Source organism: Crocodylus siamensis, chromosome 1 (genome assembly GCF_052110815.1).
Source record: "Crocodylus siamensis isolate JL-2025a chromosome 1, ASM5211081v1, whole genome shotgun sequence".
NCBI lineage: Eukaryota > Metazoa > Chordata > Crocodylia > Crocodylidae > Crocodylus > Crocodylus siamensis.
The window spans coordinates 186,384,618-186,406,544 of record NC_143395.1 but is presented as its reverse complement, the minus strand read 5'-3'; the positions used below and the strand labels follow the sequence as shown (position 1 = coordinate 186,406,544).

At 41.3% G+C, this 21,927-nt stretch overlaps 1 protein-coding gene across 1 annotated transcript in view; it reads left to right on the top strand.

Annotated features, from left to right (window-relative positions):
- Positions 1-21,927, top strand: part of PCSK2 (proprotein convertase subtilisin/kexin type 2) — a 186,380-nt gene that overhangs the window by 127,219 nt on the left and 37,234 nt on the right. The window contains exons 7-8 of the mRNA XM_090051083.1: positions 3,702-3,790; positions 7,025-7,200. Of these exons, the coding sequence (XP_089907209.1) occupies positions 3,702-3,790; positions 7,025-7,200 (265 nt within the window). The remainder of the gene's footprint in view (positions 1-3,701; positions 3,791-7,024; positions 7,201-21,927) is intronic.

The window sequence follows — 21,927 nt, the reverse complement described above, 5'->3', positions numbered from 1 at the left end:
GAATCAGATGAGCTTTATAGATCCAGGATTTCATGTGTGTGCCAAGCTAAGAAAAATTCCTGTAAAAGACTGTTCAAAGAATATATATACAAATATATTTTTCTGTGTTCAGTTATTAATATATTGAGTGGTCTTACAACTTACTTTGTATTTTCATAATTGCTTCTGTATAAAATATTATTGCTTCGAGATGGTAGCTTCCTTGCTATAGTAACATGTCCATTCATATGTATGTGTGTTGCCTGGTGCATGCACCCGGATATAAAAGAATTATGCAACACTAACTTTTCAAAGACTGTGTTATCAAACAGAGCCCAACTGCAGTCATAAAACTCCCATTGACTTTAATACATGCAGGATCAGATGCAAAGTGAAATATCACTTGTACATAAAGGAAATATTTCTACATGAGCAAGAAAAGAAGAACCAGGAGGCTTCTGTGAGCAGACAGCTGCATTAGATTTTTTAAAGAATCTGAGAGAGGTTTGTATGCTCAGTGTATGATATGAATCACAGCTTCATTGCCCATAAATGGAGATCACCCTTTGCAATTTGTGTTACTGAAGACTCAGAATCTCTTTGTCTCTGTGCTTTCCAAAAGCACCGGTTTCTGTATCAAAGGAAGTATGTTGTTGGATAAATTAAGCATGTTATTTAGCTAGGGCACTGAACTGGGAATCAAGACATTTGGGTTCTACCATTAGCTCTGCCCCTGCTTGCTGCTGTTTGCTGAGAAAGATACTTTACCTTCATGTATCCTTTCTTAGCTTCTGCCTGCTTTGACCTGTAAGCAGACCCTGTGGGCATATTAGCACTGCCAAAGGTTCTATAGTACTGCTCAAAGCCATACTCTGTAGTATGGCCACAGAGTAGAGTAGCATGTCACAACCTTACGGTCCAATGGCTTGGGAACTGTCTCTGTGGTCAGACCCAGAGAGTGATAGTCAATGGAACCAAGTCAACATGGCGCATGGTGACCAGTGGTGTCCCCCAGGTCTTAGTACTCAGACCAGCGCTCTTTAAAATATTCATAAATTATCTGGATTTGGGTATCAGAAGTGGACTGGCTAAGTTCATGGACGACACTAAATTATGGGGAAGTGAGGTCACTCTAGGGGATAGGCTGGTGATTCAGGCTAACCTGGACAGGCTCACAAGGTGGGCAGATAAAAACCTGATGACATTCAACATGGAGAAATGCAAGGTGCTCCACCTTGGGGGAGAACACCCACATCATACGTATAAGCTTAGCAGTGTTACACTCACTAGCACCATGACCAAAAGAGACTTGGGGGTCATGATTGACCACAAGATGAACTTGAGTTACCAATGCAATGCTGCAGCTGGCAAAGCAAATAAAACTCTGGTTTGCATCTACTAATCCATCTCAAGCAAGACCCAGAAAGTCATCCTTCCACTTTTCTCAGCCTTGGTCAGGCCGCAGCTGGAGTATTGTATCCAATTCTGGGCTCCACACTTTAGAAAGGATGTGGAGAAGCCTGACAGAGTCCAGAGGAGAGCCATGTGCATGATTATAGGTCAGGAGAACAGACCTTATGAGGAGAGGCTGAGAGATATTGGACTGTTTAGCCTGGAGAAGTAAAGGCTAAGCTGGGACTTGGTGGCAGCCTATAAGTATATAAGGGGTGTGCATCAGGAACTGGAAGAACATCTGTTCACCAGGCCACCCCAAGGGAAGACAAGGTTTAATGGTCACAAACTGCTGGAAGACTGTTTTAGGCTAGATATAAGGAAAACCTTCTTTACTGTCTGAGTCTCCAGAGTCTGGAATAGACTCCCTCCAGGTAACCAACACAGACTCCTCCCAGAAGTGGTGCAAGCACCTACTCTGGATACCTTTAAGAAATGCTTGGATGCTTATCTTGCTGGGGTGATCTGACCCCAGCTGACTTCCTGCTCCTGATCTGACGAGGTCCCTTCCAGCCCTAAAGTCTATGGAATCTATGAACTGCCACTGGCATAAATGGGCTTTGAAACCAGTGTCCATGCACATATATCTTTACATATGTAAAACCAATTCACCTCTATACTCTTTGCACAGAAGTCTCTCATATCAGATGAACAGCTCATGTGATAATGTCAGTGATGTTCAAACTGCAGCATCAGTTGAGAAAATCTTTAAACAAAACAGTTTTCCTTCATCTTACATGTGAGCTTATAGCTGGTCTACAAGTGACTAGATAATGAATGCCTAGCAACGCTATAATTTTTACACAGTTCTTTGAATGAGGACATCAAGGAAAACCTGCTGAGTTATTGAAAGAAAGATATACAAAAACCTATATCAGTCTTGTTTCTTCCCCCTTTATAAAAGGTATCTTGAACCTTATGAGATGTTATTCTTTTGTGTGGAAGAAACCTGAACCCAGGCATTTTTGTACAATGGCTCTATTTTTAAAGATGGAAAATATTACAGAAAAAAAGAATGTTACTTCTCTCCCTCTGTTAATGTTACTCCTGCTAGGTGGAAGATGGAGGAATACTATGGAGGATGAATTTTAAAAATCCAGTAATTTTTAAAGGATGCAGCATCTGAGATTATATTTGGCTTTTATAGGACAGTATTGCTAATTTTTTGAGGTGCCAACATACTGTAGTACTGAGCACAATATAAATTCATAGAGAAGATTTATCTATCTATCTATGTGTATATATAGGTAGCTAGATAATCTTCTGGGTATTATAGATCTTTCCTATACATATACACTATAAGTAATATAATCTAGTTATAAGAAATGCTAAAATATAGTATTCTTAAAGCAACTTTCTCAACATTAAATACATATATTTACTAGAAAGTGTGGAAAAGAACCAGATGCTCCAACCCAGGCCTTCAAGCTTAGCTTTTATGGCATTTTCAGGAGGAATTAATTTCTTAACAGTTGTAAAACACTAGGCATTACTGAAGCAGCAGGAGCTGGGTTGAACCTGGACCTGCAGTGCCACTGCACAGACCTTCACCACTTGATCTGAAGGAAGTAAGTTCATGAACTGGCCATTGGGTTGAGCCAGTCTCTTCTGTAGACTTGTCACTGAAGGAGGATGAAGCATATCAATGGTCATGCAGCTGGTGTGTCAGAGCTGCTACTGAAAATGCTGATCCATTTTGCCTTGTGTTTCATTTTTTCTTCCTCTGTCTTTGCTGCATCTACTGCTGTCTTTTTAAATGGCAACTTCTTTGAGGAATAGGCGGCCTTGTTTCACTTATGTGTTTGTGCAGCATTAGCACAATGGAGCTTTGACCCATGGAGCCCTTGGGTGCTACCATAAAACAAATAGAATCTAATGATAGATGTGTCATCGCATTATGTAAACGTTATCATTTAGACCACTCTATTGTGGCGCGTTAAATTTCTATTGCCCATCAAAGACAAAACCTATTTGAAAGTCCAGATTTTACCAAGGACTGAATAACTTGGCAACCAATAGAGCATAGCCACGTATGCTACTACTAGCTATTCAACCTGCAGATGGTAAACGCTCTCAAGAAGGAATCCTTTTGCCTAAATGCGGCACAATACAGTGTAGTAGAGTTAGAATTTTCATTTTTTCTCTGAGCAAAGACAATGATGAACGAATATGATATGATGAAGCATATTTTTAAGGGCACACGATGCTGTGCACTAAAGTTGGCATAGAAGCTTGTGTTGGTATGAAAAGTCTGTCTTTTATCTTTGCAGCCATGGAACCAGATGTGCAGGCGAAGTGTCAGCTGCAGCAAACAATAACATCTGTGGAGTGGGTGTGGCATACAACTCAAAGGTGGCAGGTATGGTCCCATTACAGTTACAGCACCAAATCCTGTACTCCTTTCTCAAGTGTTTTCCTTAGACAAGCCTTGTCCCATAGACAATGGAAGCCTTGACTGAATAAGAGTGGAAGGATTTGGTCTAGACTGTATACTTTAATCACAGATGTTTTAGTACTCCCTTTTTGTGTTCACATATACATAAGTGTATATGTATATATTTAAGGCAGGGAAAAGCATTCCTTCTAGCTCCTTCCCCTATCACTTGCAGTTTACATATTGTTTCCCTGTAAGCCAGTCTGTTTCTCCTTATCTATACCATTTCAGAACTCATTTTAAGTACATCTAAGCTTGCAGCAGAAGAAATGCAAATGTAACTGTTCTTAGCATTTTGCAAAAATAGCTTCTGAAAAAGTAACCTCCTAGCATTTATTCTCTAGGTTTAGGAGGGGCAAGGTCCTCAGCTGGTGTTAATCTATGTGGAGCTGTTGTCATGGATAGCTGTTGACAGCAGCTGAAGGTCTGGTTCTTGGAATGTATGCAGCATAGTGAATTTTATTTTGACAACTTGGCTCATCTGCCTTTTGATTGTTGTATCTGAAATACCACCATGGCTATAATAACTTCCCAAATCAGATCCAGACTCAGAAGCAACTTCTATCTGGTGATTAACACTGAGACACTTTTAGCACTTTCTAACTGATTTAAACTGACACCAGCCATCACCCCAAACTGTGCCTATGAGGAAAACTAAGGAAAGGCAAATAAATGTTTTCCACTAAGCTTTGGAAGGGCAAACTTCACTAATATCTAAATCATTATTGATCAGAGTTACATTAATAATGAATAAAAGTAAACAAGCAGAAAAATAGAACAAATCAAGTTTTGTGAACCATTTAAAAAACTGAGCCAGTTTCTAATTAATGGGAATTAAGCAGAATCCATCTGTGGTTAAATTACCTTAATTATTATTAGGCTGACAAGATTTCTTGCATCTGTCTTTTACCAAGTAGTATCAAGTTCTATTAATGAAAAGACAGCTGGAGAGCTGGCCTGATCCTGACTGACAAGTGTTTCGTTCCTGTGGTAAAGGAAGATTTCCTCCACATAAGCAAATTAGCACTATCAGTTGTGGCCAGCAATACTGTTTTAAACTCTGTTATTTGTTCCAAAAGTATAAAAGGCATTTGTTGGTACATGTTTGGAGGTTGAGACTGGTCAGATCCAAGAGGTACATGTATGCATGTAAGGACAACATGAACTTGGCTTCTTGCATCTGTACACATTGGGTTGGGAACTTTGTAAGAACAGTCTTCCTCATGAGATATCCACCACTCCCTTCTTCCTTTCAGGACCATTTCTTTAAAGCATGCAAGCTCTTATGGCTGATGGTTATTCTTCGTAGTGCAGGATGCATCTTCCCTAGAAAATATGAAGGGAAGAATGGATTGAAAGCAACTTTTCAGTTTCTACAATCCATGAGATATAACATCCAAAAACATAGTTGCCTGAGAAACTTAATGCAAGTCACCATGGTTCATTACTAGTACACACAGATCAGCGGTCTGCATGATTTACAAAATCTGGTTCCATATCTGGAACAATTGGATTTGCAGGTATTCAGATATGGGATTTTGGTTCAGGCTCATATGTATTATGCCAGTCAGTTATTTAGAAAGTACTTGAAGCGAGGGATCATGCTTGCGCATTTCCTAAGAAATTTCTCTGTCGAAGTAAATTTATTTGAATGGAAACAGCATTTCATTCCCTCTGGACTGAGAAAAGCAAAGGTTTATTACTGAGGCCTATAGCACCACCACCTGGCCAGTGCCTGAATCCATCAAACAAACTCTGTCTGTTTATAACATGTCTCTGAGCCACATACTCACATGATGTAAAGTGGCCTTGAAAGAAACCAGCTCAGAATCTATCCCCTAATAATTTCCCCTTTAATCCCACTTTTCTGAACTAAGGTAAAATGTGATGGCCCAGTTCAGAGTTCTGGCTCTGCCTGAAGGGTCTAGTGCCAGTGTCAGGGAGATTCAGCACTTTCAGTTCAGAGACATTTGTCCTTTACATTTTTTACCTTGTGCAGGAACGTCTCATTCCCCAAGTCTCACTCTGACTTCCTAGCTTGAATTTGAAAATCTGAGACACCCAATCCTACTGTTTTCTTTTTAAAATAGTATTTGGTCTGAGCTGCGTAATTCATATCCTAATTTGGAGGCTTGCCACATTTCTTTGTGTTTGGATTAGGAACTGGTCTCTAAATTCTCCAGATTTTACAAGGTTCAAACCCATGGTTTCAATTTCAGCACATCTTTACCCTGCAAAAATTGACATTTCAGCTCTGAGTAATAAATGGAGTCAGTTTGCTTGAAAATCATCCTTTGAAACTCTGATCTCTGGAATCTTCACCTTAAAAGTCCTGGCTGTCAGCAAAGCTGACCTACGTTTTGGGCATAATGAAGTGTTTACCCACAGAATGCTGGCACTGCTCTAAATGTCACCCTTTTTGACTGGCTCAGGGCTGGAGTTCAGAGACCAAATTAAATCAGTATATATTGACTGTTTACTGTTAATATTTTAATGTCATGTATATTGTATTATATTTTGAAGGGAATGTTTTCCCAAACAACAGGCATGCCTCTCTATTTTACATGCCTACCAGTATACTGTATATCATTAGTCCCAGATAAGTCATTTGTCATTTTCCTTCTTTCTGATTATTTATCATGGAAGACAACAGCGAGAGAAACAGACACGCTGGGAAACAAATGAAATGTATTAGTTGTGAGTTATTAAGATTTGTAGTTTGCTTGGTAGCTTTTATTTTAGTCTTCTATTTTTTCAAACAACTCTCTACATGACCTTGGTAAAATTACACAGCCTCCCTGTCTTTCAGCTCCCACATCAATAAAACAAGTGCAATGATTTATTTACAGGGTTTTATGTAGCATAATTGCTCTAATAGTGTATTCAAATTTTCCATGAAAGGAGATGTGTACTTACAAAGTTCAGAATATGTAATAAAGTGCTCCTTTATGTGTTAGCCCAATGCTGTTTTATATTGAAACAGTTCTATTGTGCTATACAAACGCTTACCAGAATGTGAAGTTTTAGTCCAAAATTATTGTAGAATTGAAACCATAAGTAGACTGGAAATGCCTAAAACTGCAAGTATTAATCAGTTATTGAGGTTTTGCTTTGTCTTTGGTGATCTGTAATCCATATTTGTTTTGATTAAACCCACAGGTATCCGAATGCTGGACCAGCCATTTATGACAGACATTATTGAGGCTTCCTCCATCAGTCACATGCCTCAAGTCATAGATATATATAGTGCCAGCTGGGGTCCAACTGATAATGGGAAGACTGTGGATGGACCCAGAGAACTAACTTTGCAAGCAATGGCAGATGGTGTTAACAAGGTAATATTTCTATTAAAGCATCTGGTCATTGGGACATCATAAATCTTATGCAACTTGCACTGATTTGATGCATGCCCAAATTCCACAAAACAGCTATAAGCACTGCCAAACATGGTAGGATTATATCAGTCTATCCCAGTTATTGATGGAATTACCCAAGACTACCTACAAATTCTGACCATGACATCTTGCATTGCAGTGTAGTTCTTGTAGGCTTCTTCACTTAGGCATTGAAGAAACCAGGTGTCTTAACCCAGGCATGTGATCCAAATCAATGGGGTTAAGCACTTTGGATCTTACATGGTCAATGTCCAGATCCCCTGGGACGTGAATTGGGAGGTGAGCCAGTTGGAAATGCTAGATGCAAGAGTATGTCTGACATTGTCTGTCAAACCCAGTGAGGAGGACTTTAAATTAGGTCTTGTGGGAATGAGTGACAGAAACCCAATGCACACACAGTTAGGATCAAGGGATAAGGACCAGGATAAGGAGCAGAATTCTGGAGGTGGAATGGGAAGGTATTGTAGGAAAATTAGCAGGCCAGTCTGCAAAATACCTTTGATTCCTGTGTAGCAAGCAGAATGAACTGAAAGTCAGAGTGTGTATGGAAAATTATGACTTGATTTGCTTTAAGGAGTATAGCTAGTCCTGGAAGGATAGGTATGAAACAAAGAAGATGTTGTGAGGTATGTCAAGAATATATACATTTCCATGGTGGTCCAAGAGAAAGTGAATAGCAGATCTGTGGATTATATCCAGGAAAAGATAGAGGGTGGGAAAAGAACAGGAGCAATGGTATGATGTCTGCTGTGTTTGGTACAGTCCTTGTGAGTTGTATGCTCTGTGTGTGCCTAATAGGTTGAAGACTTAAGAAGACCCCCTACCTCTGACCTGGATTGATGACCACATCTACATGTGCCACCATGGTAATGTTATTACTGCTCTGTGATTTAGTACTTCCTTTGGGAAGTACTGAATCACGGCACAGTAACAGCCCGTGCTGCACCATACACGTGGCACACAATTATTTTTAGCAGCTACTTCACCTTAGTGGCATGCTGTACAGGGGGAGTATACACTATGGCAGTGTAACTGCTAGACACATGTACATGCCCACAGATGCTGTGTCACTATAGCATGTTGCTATGGCACAGTAGTGTCACATGTAGATGTGCCCCCAGTGAAGCTGAGGGAAAAATTAGGTAATTAGCTGTTCTAGCAAAATCACTTCTGAATATGCCCAAAAGTCCAGGTGCAGGGATCTCTCAAGGCAAAATGAAGGTACCTAATAAATTAAGGTGCCTAAAGAGGTGCCGGAGCTTGGTCTAGCTGGATTGTTTTTTGTCACTTATGGGTCTAAATTGTACCTGGATCCCATTTAGGCACCTGCTATCTGACCCCAATGTAGTTCTCTACACTGAACTGCTGAATTGTCTCCATATCTCTCTTTCTCTCTGTTCATCTCGAACAATTTCCATGTGTCTGTACATGTACACCTGGTATAGCAGTAGCTATTTTTGCATCCCTGCCAAAAAGACAGTGCCTGGGAAAGCTGCCCCAGGTGCTTCCCCTTCCCCACACTCCCAGTTACACTACTGCTGGGAACAAGCCGGAGGTGAAGCACAGAGGTAGATGCGGAAGGGAGAGGAACTGGTGGCTAAAGAAAGCTGGGCAGAGAGTAGTAGGAATGGGCTGTAGGCTTTTTTTCCCCTTCAGATAAATTGCTGTGGGTGGGAAGGGGCCAAGGTGGAAGAGAAGGAAAAAATGGTCACAAGGTAGAGGAAAGGAAAGCTAGAAAAGCTGGTAAGAGATCAGAACACAATGGAAGAGAGAGAGGGTCGTTCTGTAGGGTTCCACATGTCTTTGTTCTGGAAGAGCAGAGAGTGAAATATATTGCCTTCATCTCCTCAGTGTAGACCAGTCAGGATGAAAACACTTACTCTCAGTGCTGTACGGAGTGACTCCTCTCTGTTGTATTGATTGTACACTGTATTTTTCTAATAAAACTCTGAAATTCTCCAATACATCTTGGACGCTTTTGTGTGGGAGCTCTGCAATTACTGATTTTCCACCTGAACGATTTCCTGTTCTTCTTTTTGCCAATTCCTCCCCCTCTGTACCACCACCTCCTCGTGAACAGTACATTCAGTTTACCCTGTTTTGTGACATGATAATTAAATCTACTGTTGTAGGTGGTAAAGTCTCTAAAGCTTTCTGGGATCCTTAGCTTTAAATGTTGGCCCATAGTAAATGAATTGTAGGCACCATCTCACTCTTGTCTGTAAATTTAGGAGCATGCTTAGGTAATCCAGGAAAGCTTGCCAGGGATTTCCTGTGTGTCCTTTCTGTATACATTATAAATATTACAGAACTCTGTTGGCCTGATCCTGACCTGGTGTGAGCTCTGTTGCAGTCAATTTGTACTACATCCTGCATTTTTATTGCTTTTTAATGTATTTATGATATCCATGTATGTATGTACAAGCACACATTATTATGTATAATTTATATGTAATATACATATAGTGATATGTATAGATAGATCAGAGGATGCTATTATATTCACAGTGGGCGTGTCTAAATGAGATGCTTTACTGTGCGGTATACTGATCCATTGTGCAGTAAAGTGTCACTGTCTACACGGGCTGAGCATTTACTGTGCAATAGATTAGTCTACTATGTGGTTGCCTACTACCTTTGAATACAAGTAATAGATTAACTGCACAGTAAATAGTACACAGTGGCTCACATGTAGACTGCTGCTGGGGAGCAAATTGCTCCTGGTCAGCCCAGACAGCAGGGGACAGGAAAACTGTCTCTGTTCCCAGTCAGCTGCTTCTCAGCCCCATGCCCCCCTGATCAGCAGATTGGAGCATGGGGCTGGGAAAATGCCCACTCCCTCAGGTGCTGTTTTCTAGCCCCAAGTGGCAGATTGGCAGATGAAGGAATGGGGCTGGGAAGCAGCAGCCCAGCAGAGGGGACATTTTCCCAATCCCATGCTCTGATCCACAGATTAGAGCACGAGGCTTGGAGGCAGCTCCCCTGGAAGTGGGACAGCTTCCCTTACCTCTCCAGAGACCAGGGCCTGACTCCAGTGCTCCTTGCTAGCCCAAGACTGAAACCTGCAGGAGCCTGGAGCTCCCTCTGGTCCTGCACTGAACTGTATTTCTCTCAGGAGCAAATTTGCTCCTGTCTGGAGCAAATGTGCTTCTGACAGGTGCATGTGAAGATGCCCCACCTGGGAAAGCTTTCTGTACAGTGTTTTACTGTGCATTAAGCTTACAACATGTTAATAGTATGTGTAGAAGTTCCCAGTGTCTATGAAGGCAGGCTATTGCCAGTCCGGCATCTTGCTTTTTTTCATCCTTTTTCATTTCTATCTATTAATATTTTAGAAAATAAATATGAAAGTAATATACACAGCACAAGAAATAAATGTCAATGTGCAAGTGATGAACTCCACTTATACTCTGTTGTTGTACTATAGTGGTTGTTCCTTCACCTTAAGAATAGCTGGCCAGTTTTTCCCAAAATGTTACTAATCCCTCACAATCCTACTTTTTGGGGGATAAGACTGTTTGTGTGTGTTACATCATTTAACAATTTTAAAAAACCTGATATTTGAATAATGCAGTAATATCTTAAAGTCAGTCACCCTGATCCTTCAGCAGACCCTCACTAGACAATGATGGTACTGAATGTTTTCCATCGTTTTGTTTAGATGTAGAGCCAGCCTAAAAGTGACCAAATAGGTTCTACTAATCCTGGCAGGATGACATGAGCTAGTCTAAACAGAAATATTTTATTGTCTCATGGGATATGGTTTGCAATTTGTACTCTCAGTTTGTGCAATCATGATCTTAATTAACTTGTTATATCACAATATGCCTTAGTTTGTTCTATGGAATCATACTAGCATTACACCTGCTTTATGACTCTTTACTTTATGTGAGCAGATTTTTCTCTTCTGGCTGTATCTCAGTGCATTTGAAGCATAAGAACATGGGTCATATTTGATTCTTGTATAATAGGTTTCCCTCTGAGGCAGGGCTACAGCTCCATTTAAAATTTAATTAGCAGCCTAGACTGGGGGATTCTTCCTGGGTCACTGTGTCCAATCTCCTGAAATCACAAGGAACCACATCAAATAGTTTTTTTCATAAACTTGCTAATGAAGGGAAAGGAAAGGTGTACTGCCACTTTTGAATAGCTTACCTTTTGAGATTTATGCTGAAATAAAAAGATCCACAGGCATTCATGCAGTAAGAAAGTATATATCTGTCTAGATGCCCATAGAATTACAGAAAATAAAGAATAAAGTGGGGTACTATATAGAAGCTCTGTTGTTGCTTAACATTAGTATTATATAAGAATAACACCTCATATATTCTCTGCATTGTATGTACATGCAACTCCAGGGATCTTACAGTCTGGAATCAGTAGGCATGTTTCTAACCACTCTTACTTGAGGAAAAAAAAGAACAGGATATATCTACTTGTATGACATATGCTATTAGACTGTTTAATTGGTTAATAAGTGAAGCTAAATGTGTCACTTTCAAAGCAAATTCAGTTGCCAAATTCAACAGCTAATATATTACCAAATACTCATAGGTAGGCTTAGCAGATTTTGATTTTTTTTTTGTTTATAATGTTGACGTATAATATCAATGTTTATTTGTAAATATTTATTTTGATTTAAATTTTCAGAATTGCACGAAATAAGCAGTGCAGGGCTACTGCCAGCTGAGTGGTAGGGCTGCCATCAGTCCCAGCACCACTTCCTCATAGCTCTGTCATCCATGTTGTCACTTTCCCTTCCTTTGTTTTTAGTTCCCTGGGATTTCTGGGAGGTGCAGTTGAAACTACAGTCAGTATGGTTTTGTTCCAACTGTTGTCACATGCTCCATCAGACATAATTTTTCTTACATTTCCTTTCCATACATTTCAATTATTAATGTTGGAAATATTTTCCTCAGTCTGCGAGTGTGAGGTGAAATTGACATTTATTGATGTTTACCAGTTAACACCAAGCCTACTCATAAGTGTGATGTGCTGACCTGAGTATATTAGGGTAGATATCCTTATTGGTCCTCTTTGGACCCTTCCATAAAAAATGCTACTGCTTTTATCCTCCTTACTTGCCATTCCTATCCCATTGCTTCTTGCTTTGAGGCCTCTATTCAGTAAAACACTTAAGCTTTTCAGTGCAGACTACCATCCTATTGCAGTCAACAATTTGGCAGTTGAGACTGCAGTGGTTGTAGTGGATTATGTTGTACACAATAGTAGCATCTTATTGTTTTCTTGTGCTATCCAATCTGTAGCCACCTGCTGCCTCTCAACCTAAATTATAAGCTTGTTGGGGCAGGGAACACATTTTTTTGGCCTAAGTTTGATTGTGTCAAGTACCTGGGGTGGGTCCAGAGGGAGTGCAGCGGTACAGATGCACCCCCTCTTTTGAACAGTGTGGGGAATGGGCTCAGCTGGGAACAGCAACAGTGGGCACATCTACACGTGCCTCTTTTAAGCAGTTTTAGGCTAAAATTACCATTTTGAAGGTGCATTAATGGTGCATGTCTACATGTACACACCCTTATTGTGCCTTAAAAATGGTGATTTAAGGCTATGTGAGCCTAAATTTGATACCTGCATAAAGCAAGTATGAAATTTAGGTGCAAATGGCTAAGTCACATTAGCACACATGCATATGCGCTAATGTGCATTAACGTGATGTGTGTCAATGGACACAAGCCATGTTAATGCACGTTAGCACATCTGCACATGCATTACTTTGACTTAGCTATTTATGCCTAAATTTAATGCGACTTAATATGCATTAGTGCATCCATGTGTAGATTCATGCCTAAATTGCCTTAAAGTACCTTAAGCAAAGGTGCATTAAGTTTTGGTGCATGTAAATACACATGTAGACATGACCAGTGGCAGTAGCAGGGATGGACAGAATGGTCAGTTCTCCCACTCCACCCAGTCTTGCAGGGGCAGGCAGGGGAAAGCCAACACTGTTCCCAGATGATTTCAGCCTCCATGTAGACTGTCTGGGATGGGCAGGAGCAGCTCTGAAGCGTGCAGGAAAGCAGCAGAAGCAGGCGGGAAAGTGGGGAGGAGGAGTAGATATGTCAGAGTGGATGGGGAGGGGATTCTTCTGTACTTTGAGGACTTAAAAAAAGTTGCCAGATGCTCCCGGAGTGCAGTCTGCCCAAACGGGTGGGTGCAAGGGGTGGACGGGAGGAGGCTGGGAGTGGGGTGCAGCCACCCCTGTAGTATGGGTGGCTGCTCCTTCACCCCACTTTGCCCAGTCCTGGATCCACCCCTGTCTAGTACAATAGCAGTACTGCAGTATTAAAAAAACTGATATGGTTGTATTGAATCCCTTTACTGGCTTCCTCACCTCCATCTCAGGAGATTTATCAGTTGCTTGTCATGCTTCACCTTTCATGCCCTGTTTCTGCCTTACCTGCCTTTCTCTTATTTCCATTGTCCCTGGAATGTGCTTCAGGAGTTTGTCTACCTAAATACTACAGAATCTGCATTCAGATCCTTGCTTGAGACTCATACATTCTGTCATGTCTACAAATAAATTACTTAACTCCTAAATGACAAATCTGAGGAGGACTTGGGAATTATTTATTAAAGTTATTGGTACATTATTTAGAGTAAGAAGAATGTTTTGGTGCATACAGAACAGAATGTTCCCAAGCCATGCACAATCTTTGCCACTTTATATTGTTACCTTTCCTCCTACCTCTGCTTGATGCTTCTGTTTGAATTTCAATTGACAGCTCTTTAGAACAGTGACTGTGCCTTCTTCTCTGGTGAGAAGCACACCGTGGCTTCTATCAGAAATATATAATATGTAATATTTCATATTATGATTATGTAGACATAACAAATAATAATAATAATAATTATTATTATTATTATAAGGCCTTGTGAGAATGTTTTTTTTATGACACTAAATGTCCAAGGAAGGGGACTATTTTAATGAGGTTGAACCTGACTAACCTTCAGTTTTGTTTGTTTTCCTCTGCTGTTTTGGAGTAGACTCAGAGAAAAAGTGAGGAACACAACTTTGAGTTTCTCTAGTAAAGCTACTTCATGCAGTGTAATCTCTTGCTCTTTTTTCTGCAATGGCCAAAGGTACTTGTAGATGTGATGGGAGTATAGTCCCCTAAATTGAAATGGTGGGTTTTTGATTGTGACAGTTAAAAACCCACTATTCTAGTTTAGAGGCTTCTGTCACTGTTGCAGTGAAGGGCCCGATCCTTTTTTTTGCAGAGCCTGCCCACCTCTCCTGCAGCCAGAGTGGAGGTGAGCTGCTGGCAGGGTAAGTGGCCCCTGAGCTGCAGGGTGCCCCTGTCCTTCCTTCCACAGCAATAGTGGCCCCCCAAGGCTGCCTAGGCAGGCTACTAGTGAGCTACTAGTGGGCCCCGGGGGCCCTGCCACTGCAAATGGAAAGACCAGCAGCCTCTGCAGCTCAGGGCCCACCGCCCACTGGCAGCTTACCCTGCAGCTGCAGGCAGACTTGGGGAAAAAAAAGATAGGATCAGGCCCCTCACTGCTTCTACCTTCAACCCACCTCTCCTGCAGCCAGGGGGTGAGCTGTCAGATTAAAGGCTGCAACATTACAACTAGTTATATTGCAAATGAAACTACATGGAGATGTGGTTTAGTTTGCAACATAGACTCATTGAAATTGCAAAAAGCAAAAAAACCCCAACCCCATACATGTAAAGTGTAAAGCAAACATTGCAAAAATGGGCAATTGTCATCACGTGTAGAAGCACCCAAAGAAATTAAGGCAGCAGATGTTATGCTGTCAATGGATACTTAAGTTGCTAGTGCTTGGGGGTAAACATTCAATATTAACCAGTCTTGTGTTGTACACTGACATGACATTTAAGTGTGGCTGCAATAAATATGCAGAGTTGGACTGCAGTCACCTTTTCTTGTGTTATTACTGGAGCTTCAAAGATTACCATGTTAGTCTCTCACAGTGATGCAGTCACACTTGCAAGAGAGCTGAAAGGCTCTTTGCTGCTTCACTGTTAATATTAGTATCCTCAAGTGTTGGGCAAAGAACGGTGCAGTAACTATACTGGAACAGCTTTACAGCTAATCTCTAAGGAAAGGAGCTGTTATAGTTCTTTGGTAGTGAAATGATAAGAGTTAAGAAATTGTTTTCATTATAGACCTTTTCTGGGCTCATTCCTTTTAGGAGGGCAAAAATGTTCTGTGCTTTGAAATCTCCTATTTGTTTCCCAAGGTGAAATAATCTTTAGTTAGTTTAGTACAACTAAATTAGATCTTTAGTTAATTGTGTAAAACTCTGGCTCTTCTGAGTAAAAGACATTTTTTTCCACACTGGTTTAATTTAGTTTTGTTTGTAGCCTAAGAACTCAGAAACAGATGAGCAGGATTTACCATTGCCAAAAAATATAATCACTGACTTCAAAATAGGCATGAAGAATTTATGCTCAAAGGGTAAGTAAGTACAAGGGGACCAGGCCCTTAGAGAAACAAGAGGTGGAGGGCTGGATTTTTCCATCCATTAAATTTATGTTCTCTTGCTTACACAGTGTTACTTTGATAAAAGATGGGCAAATGATAGATTCTTTTTTTTGGTTCAGTAGCTGGATTGTTTTGTGGGGAAAAAAAAGTTATGTTTCATTTTTAGATAATATAGCCCTTTTGTTTACCTTTTTATTTTAATTGAAGCAAAGTTCGAAACAAGAAATGTGGCATAAAAATGGAAATTGAAAATCTGCATTTAGAAAAGCTTGAAACAAAACACTTAGGAATTTTCAAAATGAAATATGGCTTTCCAAAAAGGTCACTGTGAAATATCTCAACCTTTTTAAAAAATGTCCCCTTATTTTTTCAACCTAAAAAAATTGCTAGTTTGGATCTCAATTCATGACTGGTTCTTTCCTTATGAACCCTCATCTCTTGGCAAATTTGCTTTATATTGAAAGAAAATTGCTAAACTCTGCTTGAACATAGCAGGAGATTGAATTCTTGGGTTCATGTAAAACTAGAATGGGCCCAGGATTAGAATACTCTTGGCCTGTTTGCTGGGCATTCTGCCAGTGAATTTCAAAGCTCACGAATTCTTTGAAGCTTCTTTTGCATGTAGGGCCTTTTCTATCCAGGGACCCCTGAAGAATGAGGAGGATTGTTCAGAGGTTAAGGAATTGGGACTAGACTGGAATTGGTATACCTACCTTGCATTCCCTGCTTTGCCACAGACTTCCTGCTCAAAGTCTGGTGGGCCCAGCTACTCAAGAGGCCTTTAAGACGATGAAATCACATGGGAACCAGGGGCATAGCTGTAATGGTGGATGTCTGCATTCCTTTCCAGTTGTGGCCCTTAGCATTGCTATACTTCAGCTCTCTGTACATAATATAATAGCACTTCCCAACTTTGTAGAGGTGATTTGGGAATAAAGTCGCTAAAGCTTGTGGCACACTGGGATGCTCTGTTGGGAGTTCTCCTGAGGGAATCAGTAGTCTTTAGATCAGGATCAGAGAAATTTGGTTTAAAAGCAGATACTAAGTATTTGCTCACTGCATGAAGGCTATTTAAATGCCCTCTGGTGCATTGCTCCTGGAAGCTTTTCCTATGTGTTTAATCTGTGATCAAAGTGTGCATTGCAAAAAGTTTTATTAAGCCAACAATTTGCTATAGGCAGGCAAAGCCCCCAGAATGAGAAAATATAAAGCTCCTGTTTCTGTAGGTGTAATTTCAGTACCATGGGTAAAGACATTCATTCACACAGGAGAAAATTACTTTTCTGGTGCTCAGTTGCAGTCAGATCACTTAGCACTGGATTCCTGAACAAAGCAGCCCCCAATGCCTGTGCCTGGACCCCCCCACCAGTGTAAGGTGTTCATCAGTGTAATGGATTGAGATGAGGGGAGAGGGGCACAGATGGCACTTCCCTTCCTGCCAGTGGCCTGTGGTTACTATCCTGGTCTCTAGGGACCTTTGGAGGCTGACATAAGCTGAATATATGGGTGCACATCCAGCACCGTGGTCAGTGGACCATAATAGCAGTTTAAAACTACTTATTCACACATTCCTGAGTTGTTCAGTACATCTAAGGATCAGGCCTTGTGTTGCGATTGAGCACCATTATTTCCCATATCCTGACTTAAGTTCCTTCCAATTCTTGGTTGCAACATTTCATCATTTTAGGATTATTTTTGTTTGGTTTTGCTTTTGCTTTTTTTTCCCATTGAGAATCAGATTTGCAAAGATATTCAGTCATCGTTAGATGATAACAGCATCTGCTAGATGCTTAGCTCACTGAGATGTTTTTGAAAATCCCACTCCATGCTTCTCTGCATTTCTTAGTACCTAAACTACTTTGAAAATCTAGTCCTGAATCTATTCATTTTCCTTTGTAACCTGCAGCTTGCAGTGTACACTGAATACATAAATGTGCATCTAATTTATGACTATTTTAAGACTAGCAAAATACTTATTAAAAAGAAAAGTCATGTATCTTTTATAAGCGCAAAGATGAATAAACATGTGGACTTCTCAGTCCAGGGCTTGATTCTCATACACCAGGGTGACTATTCATGAATAAATGATGAGAGCTGAAATATTGGCAGGGAGAAGGAAACACGTTGAGAATTTAAATGTGTTATTCTGAAAGCGATACTTTCAAATGTCCTAAATAATAAAGCCTTTGCACACAGCAAGTTTAATATGCATGTGTCTAATGCAATAAACTAAAAATAAATAATTGGGAGGGATATGGAGTGTGAAGGTTTTATGTAACATATGCAATTAAATGAACTGACAAGCACAAGTAACATTCACCTTGTTGTTGCTGCAACTTGGAAATCAATTCAAGGGGAAAGGCATTTCTGAGAATTCCCCTGACATGCACTTTCATGTCTTCCTTAAAGTTTGTCGTCCAAACCTACTCCTGTGCTGGCATCTGCAGTAAATTGTCACCTGATAATTGTTAGGTAGAGACAATGGTTGGAATGTTTTAGATACATCTCTTACAATGTATTAGTTCTATTTGATCTTTAAAACTGATGGGCGTCCAGACGTGTGATTTGTGGTGCTACAAACTGCATGCATTGCATGTTAAACCATGCATGGGACTACTAAGTTGTGGCAATGCCCCGCTCCTGAAAAAAGTGGTGCAAAGGACACAAAAATAGCATGCACTGGGACAAATGTGGAAACCCTGTGCTGAAACATATTGCACTCCCAACAGCCACTCTGTGTGGCTCAACTTGGGGGCTCCACTGTGGAGCCCTCACATTGGGTAACATGAAGAGAAGGGAGTACCAGCCCAAGGCTGCCTGCTCCCTCATCTCCATGTGCCAGTCCTGAGCTGAATGAGGGTCAAGTTGCCATAGCACAGGGGCTGCCAACTAGCTATCCCTGTGCTGAGGCACCCTGTTGCCCAGCCGGCCCCTCTTGTAGCACACGGAGCCCAGCTGGAAGCTGAGAGGATCTGAGCACAGCCTACAACAAAGCACACATGCAGGGGAATGCGCTGCAACACAAAGAATTTATGCCACTATTTGTGCCACTGCAAGCATATGCCCCTGCTCATCTGGATGCAGCCCATGACTCAAACCCACATAATTGTGCTCTTAGTTGGTCAAAATTAACTCACATTCTTATTGCAACCTTCATTCTACCTTCCTCCTGTTATTTATTTTATGAATTTTTGCATCCTGTCTCAAAAAAAGGCCCCATTTTGGTAGCTTTATTCCCATTAAGTGGCTCATTGCAACTCAAGTAAGGGAATATACAGCATAAACCAAGGTAGCACAGTCTGTCCTTTTAACTGAATCTATGCATTCTGCTGTTCGTATGGTTGCACAATATCTAGGCCAGTCAGTTCTTCACTCTTGAGTGGGATTCTTAGGTGTTACAGAATGTAATAATAAAACCAGCACTGATTTAAATGGGCTAGAGTTGCTCTATAATATGAAGGTGTGACCTCCCTATTCTTTGCTTCTCTCTGCAGTACTTGAAGACACTTACTTGAAATCAGTAGGTGACTGTAAGATGAGATCAACTATCCTTATTAGTTTCAGCACAAACATATTGTATAATGATAATGATACTAATGGATGACTTGGCCAGACATCCATTTGGTATAGTTAAATGCATTTAAACAGAAACAAATTGTATGACTTTTCAAAGTTCTAATTTCATGCAAATAAATAGACGAGAAGGTAGAGTGTCATGTGTGGGGCTTGTTACACTGTGAGTCACACAAATGTTGACTGGTGTTAGAGCTAGCTTGAGTTGGGAGCAGTCACATGTTCAGGTTACCAGGGGTTTGGAGGACTGAAAAGTAAGAATCCCTTCCCCCTACCCCCCGATTCTGAGCTTTCCCTCTGCCTCCTGGGGCTCCCCTGGTTCCCCTCCATCCTAGGGGCTCCCCCCTATCCCTTGGGGTCCCCCCTGCACCTCCCCTGTAGCTTGCACCTGCTTACTTGTGGCTGCCCCTGCTGTTTGTCCCAGGCGAGCAGGCAGGGAAGGGTTAACCTGATTGTCCCTCTCTTGCCACTGCCAGGCTGCTCCTCTTCTCCAGGATGAGCCTGGCCCAGAGAACAGGAGCAGCAGCGGCAGCGCAGGCAGGTTAACCCATCCCTGCCTGCTCTCCCAGGATAAATCGCATGGACAGTTAAGTAAATAAGGGGATGGCGGGGGGGAGGGGCTGTGAGCAGGGATCTGAGGTGCTGGGGAGGGTGTGTGTGGGGGGGTCCAACCCAGGCAGCAGGAGAAGTGGGGGATAGCTGGGGTGTTTACACTAAGGTGTAGCCTGGAGTGCACTAAGTGTTATTTGAGCTGGGCAACACAAATCAGAGATAATTCTGCCCTGGAGTGGTGTAACTTTAACCATATAATGAGTGCTTAAAACTAGTTTCAGGTGTTAATGTGCAGACAAACCAGGTGTCTAGAAGCCACTCAAAGTTACCATATAACAAGGCCCTAAATCACAGTCTAGAGCACTCTCTGAAGCAGGCACAGCATGACTGGAGAGAAAAGGGGCTTAAGGTATAAAGGCTGTCTTAGAGTCTTAGGGTGCCTATACATGTTCTTGAGGGTGGGGAGGGGCCATTTTAATTACAGCAATTCCCCGACAGTCACTTTAATTAAAACAGCTCACCAGCACATGTATAGAAAGACTTTGGAAGCAAAATGAAGCCTCTGTGAGGAACGTATAGCCCAACTTCGTCTGCTGATGGATTCTTATATCTGCCTTTAAATCATCTGGTGCTGGCTGCTCTCAGAGACAAGTTAGACTTCAGCCCCAGTCCAAATTATCAGGGCATCAAACTCATTTAGCCTTGGGGCTGGATCTGGACCCACCTCCAGTGGTAAGGAAAAACTCCAGTGGGACCCATACCCGGGATTCCACCAGCTGTGTGAGCAACAGCATCTCAGAAACAAGTCCCCAGTGGGGATCCATACCTGGGATTTTGATGGCAGGGCAAGCAATGGTGGAAAGCAGTGGCAGTGTTAATCTATGCGGCTGTGTCAGCTCAGGAAAACGCAGCGATTATTGCCACCCCACTTTGACCAGCTACCAAAATCCCAGTCTCTCCAGGAATACTGTATATCCAATAACATGGCCCCATGGGCCAGATCTGACCTGTAGGCCAGACTCTTGACACCCTTGCTGTATAGTCATTCTGATGTTCCTATGTCAAACTCAGTGCCTTGGGTTGGGGGAGCTTTCTTTCTCCAAACACACTTGACAGGAGCAAAAGCTCCTGCATTTTCTTGAGCAGAGGTTACTATATCTGTTCTCTTCAGGCTCCAAAGGTCTTCTGCCTTATAGTGCATGCCCCTACTTGCTAATAGTCATACTAATTAGCAGAATCCTAGCTGGTGGGGGTGCACTGCAGTTTACTGTCCCTTGGGTTGTAAGTAACTTGCAGTACCTATAAATATCATAGATAAGTACAAGAGGTGCTGTTTGACTAGGTATTTTTCAAGCTAAGAATCTCTTCACAGCCAGTATTTTCCATGCTTAAGGCTTCACTGCTTGGCAGCGAGTCAGCTAGGACTGTGTTGTATAACAAATCCCTGCCTAAAGTTGTACCAGAAGCTGTCTTAGTGGGGCTGTGTGTAACCTGACATATTCTGTAGTTTAAACCTAGCCATATTATAATATATCCCCGTTTTAAGGGTATATCTAGTAAGCTGTCTTCCTTGCTGTTTTAGTTCTTCATCCTTCCATCTTTCTAACTTCAGCTGTTTGAATTTAAGAAACTAGACCAAAAAAAAATTGAATTAGCTGGCATCTCTTTATAGCATTTTTATGATGCAGGCATTTTATATGGGTGGGTTTTAATGCGTATTCATGGATCTAATTAATTTATTTAGCCTTGGCCAGCATCATCAGAATGCACAAAATGTAATCTCTGCCTGCCCGCACCACTGGTGAATATTATATTGCTCCTGTAATATGGTTTTACCTAAGAAAATACTGTGCAAATAGAAAGCACCAGGGGAGAAATATTAAGAATTTATAATCTAATCATGGCTTTGTAATTGGGTTCTCCAGGGAAAGAAAGCAATGAGGTTGATATAGATGAAAGGTATTATCCTCCAATGAATGCTGTAGAAATGGCACTTTTGTTGTTGGAACCTGAAGCCTAAGGGGTGCAAACTGGCATAGAGTTTAGAATGCTAAATATAATTTAAACCCC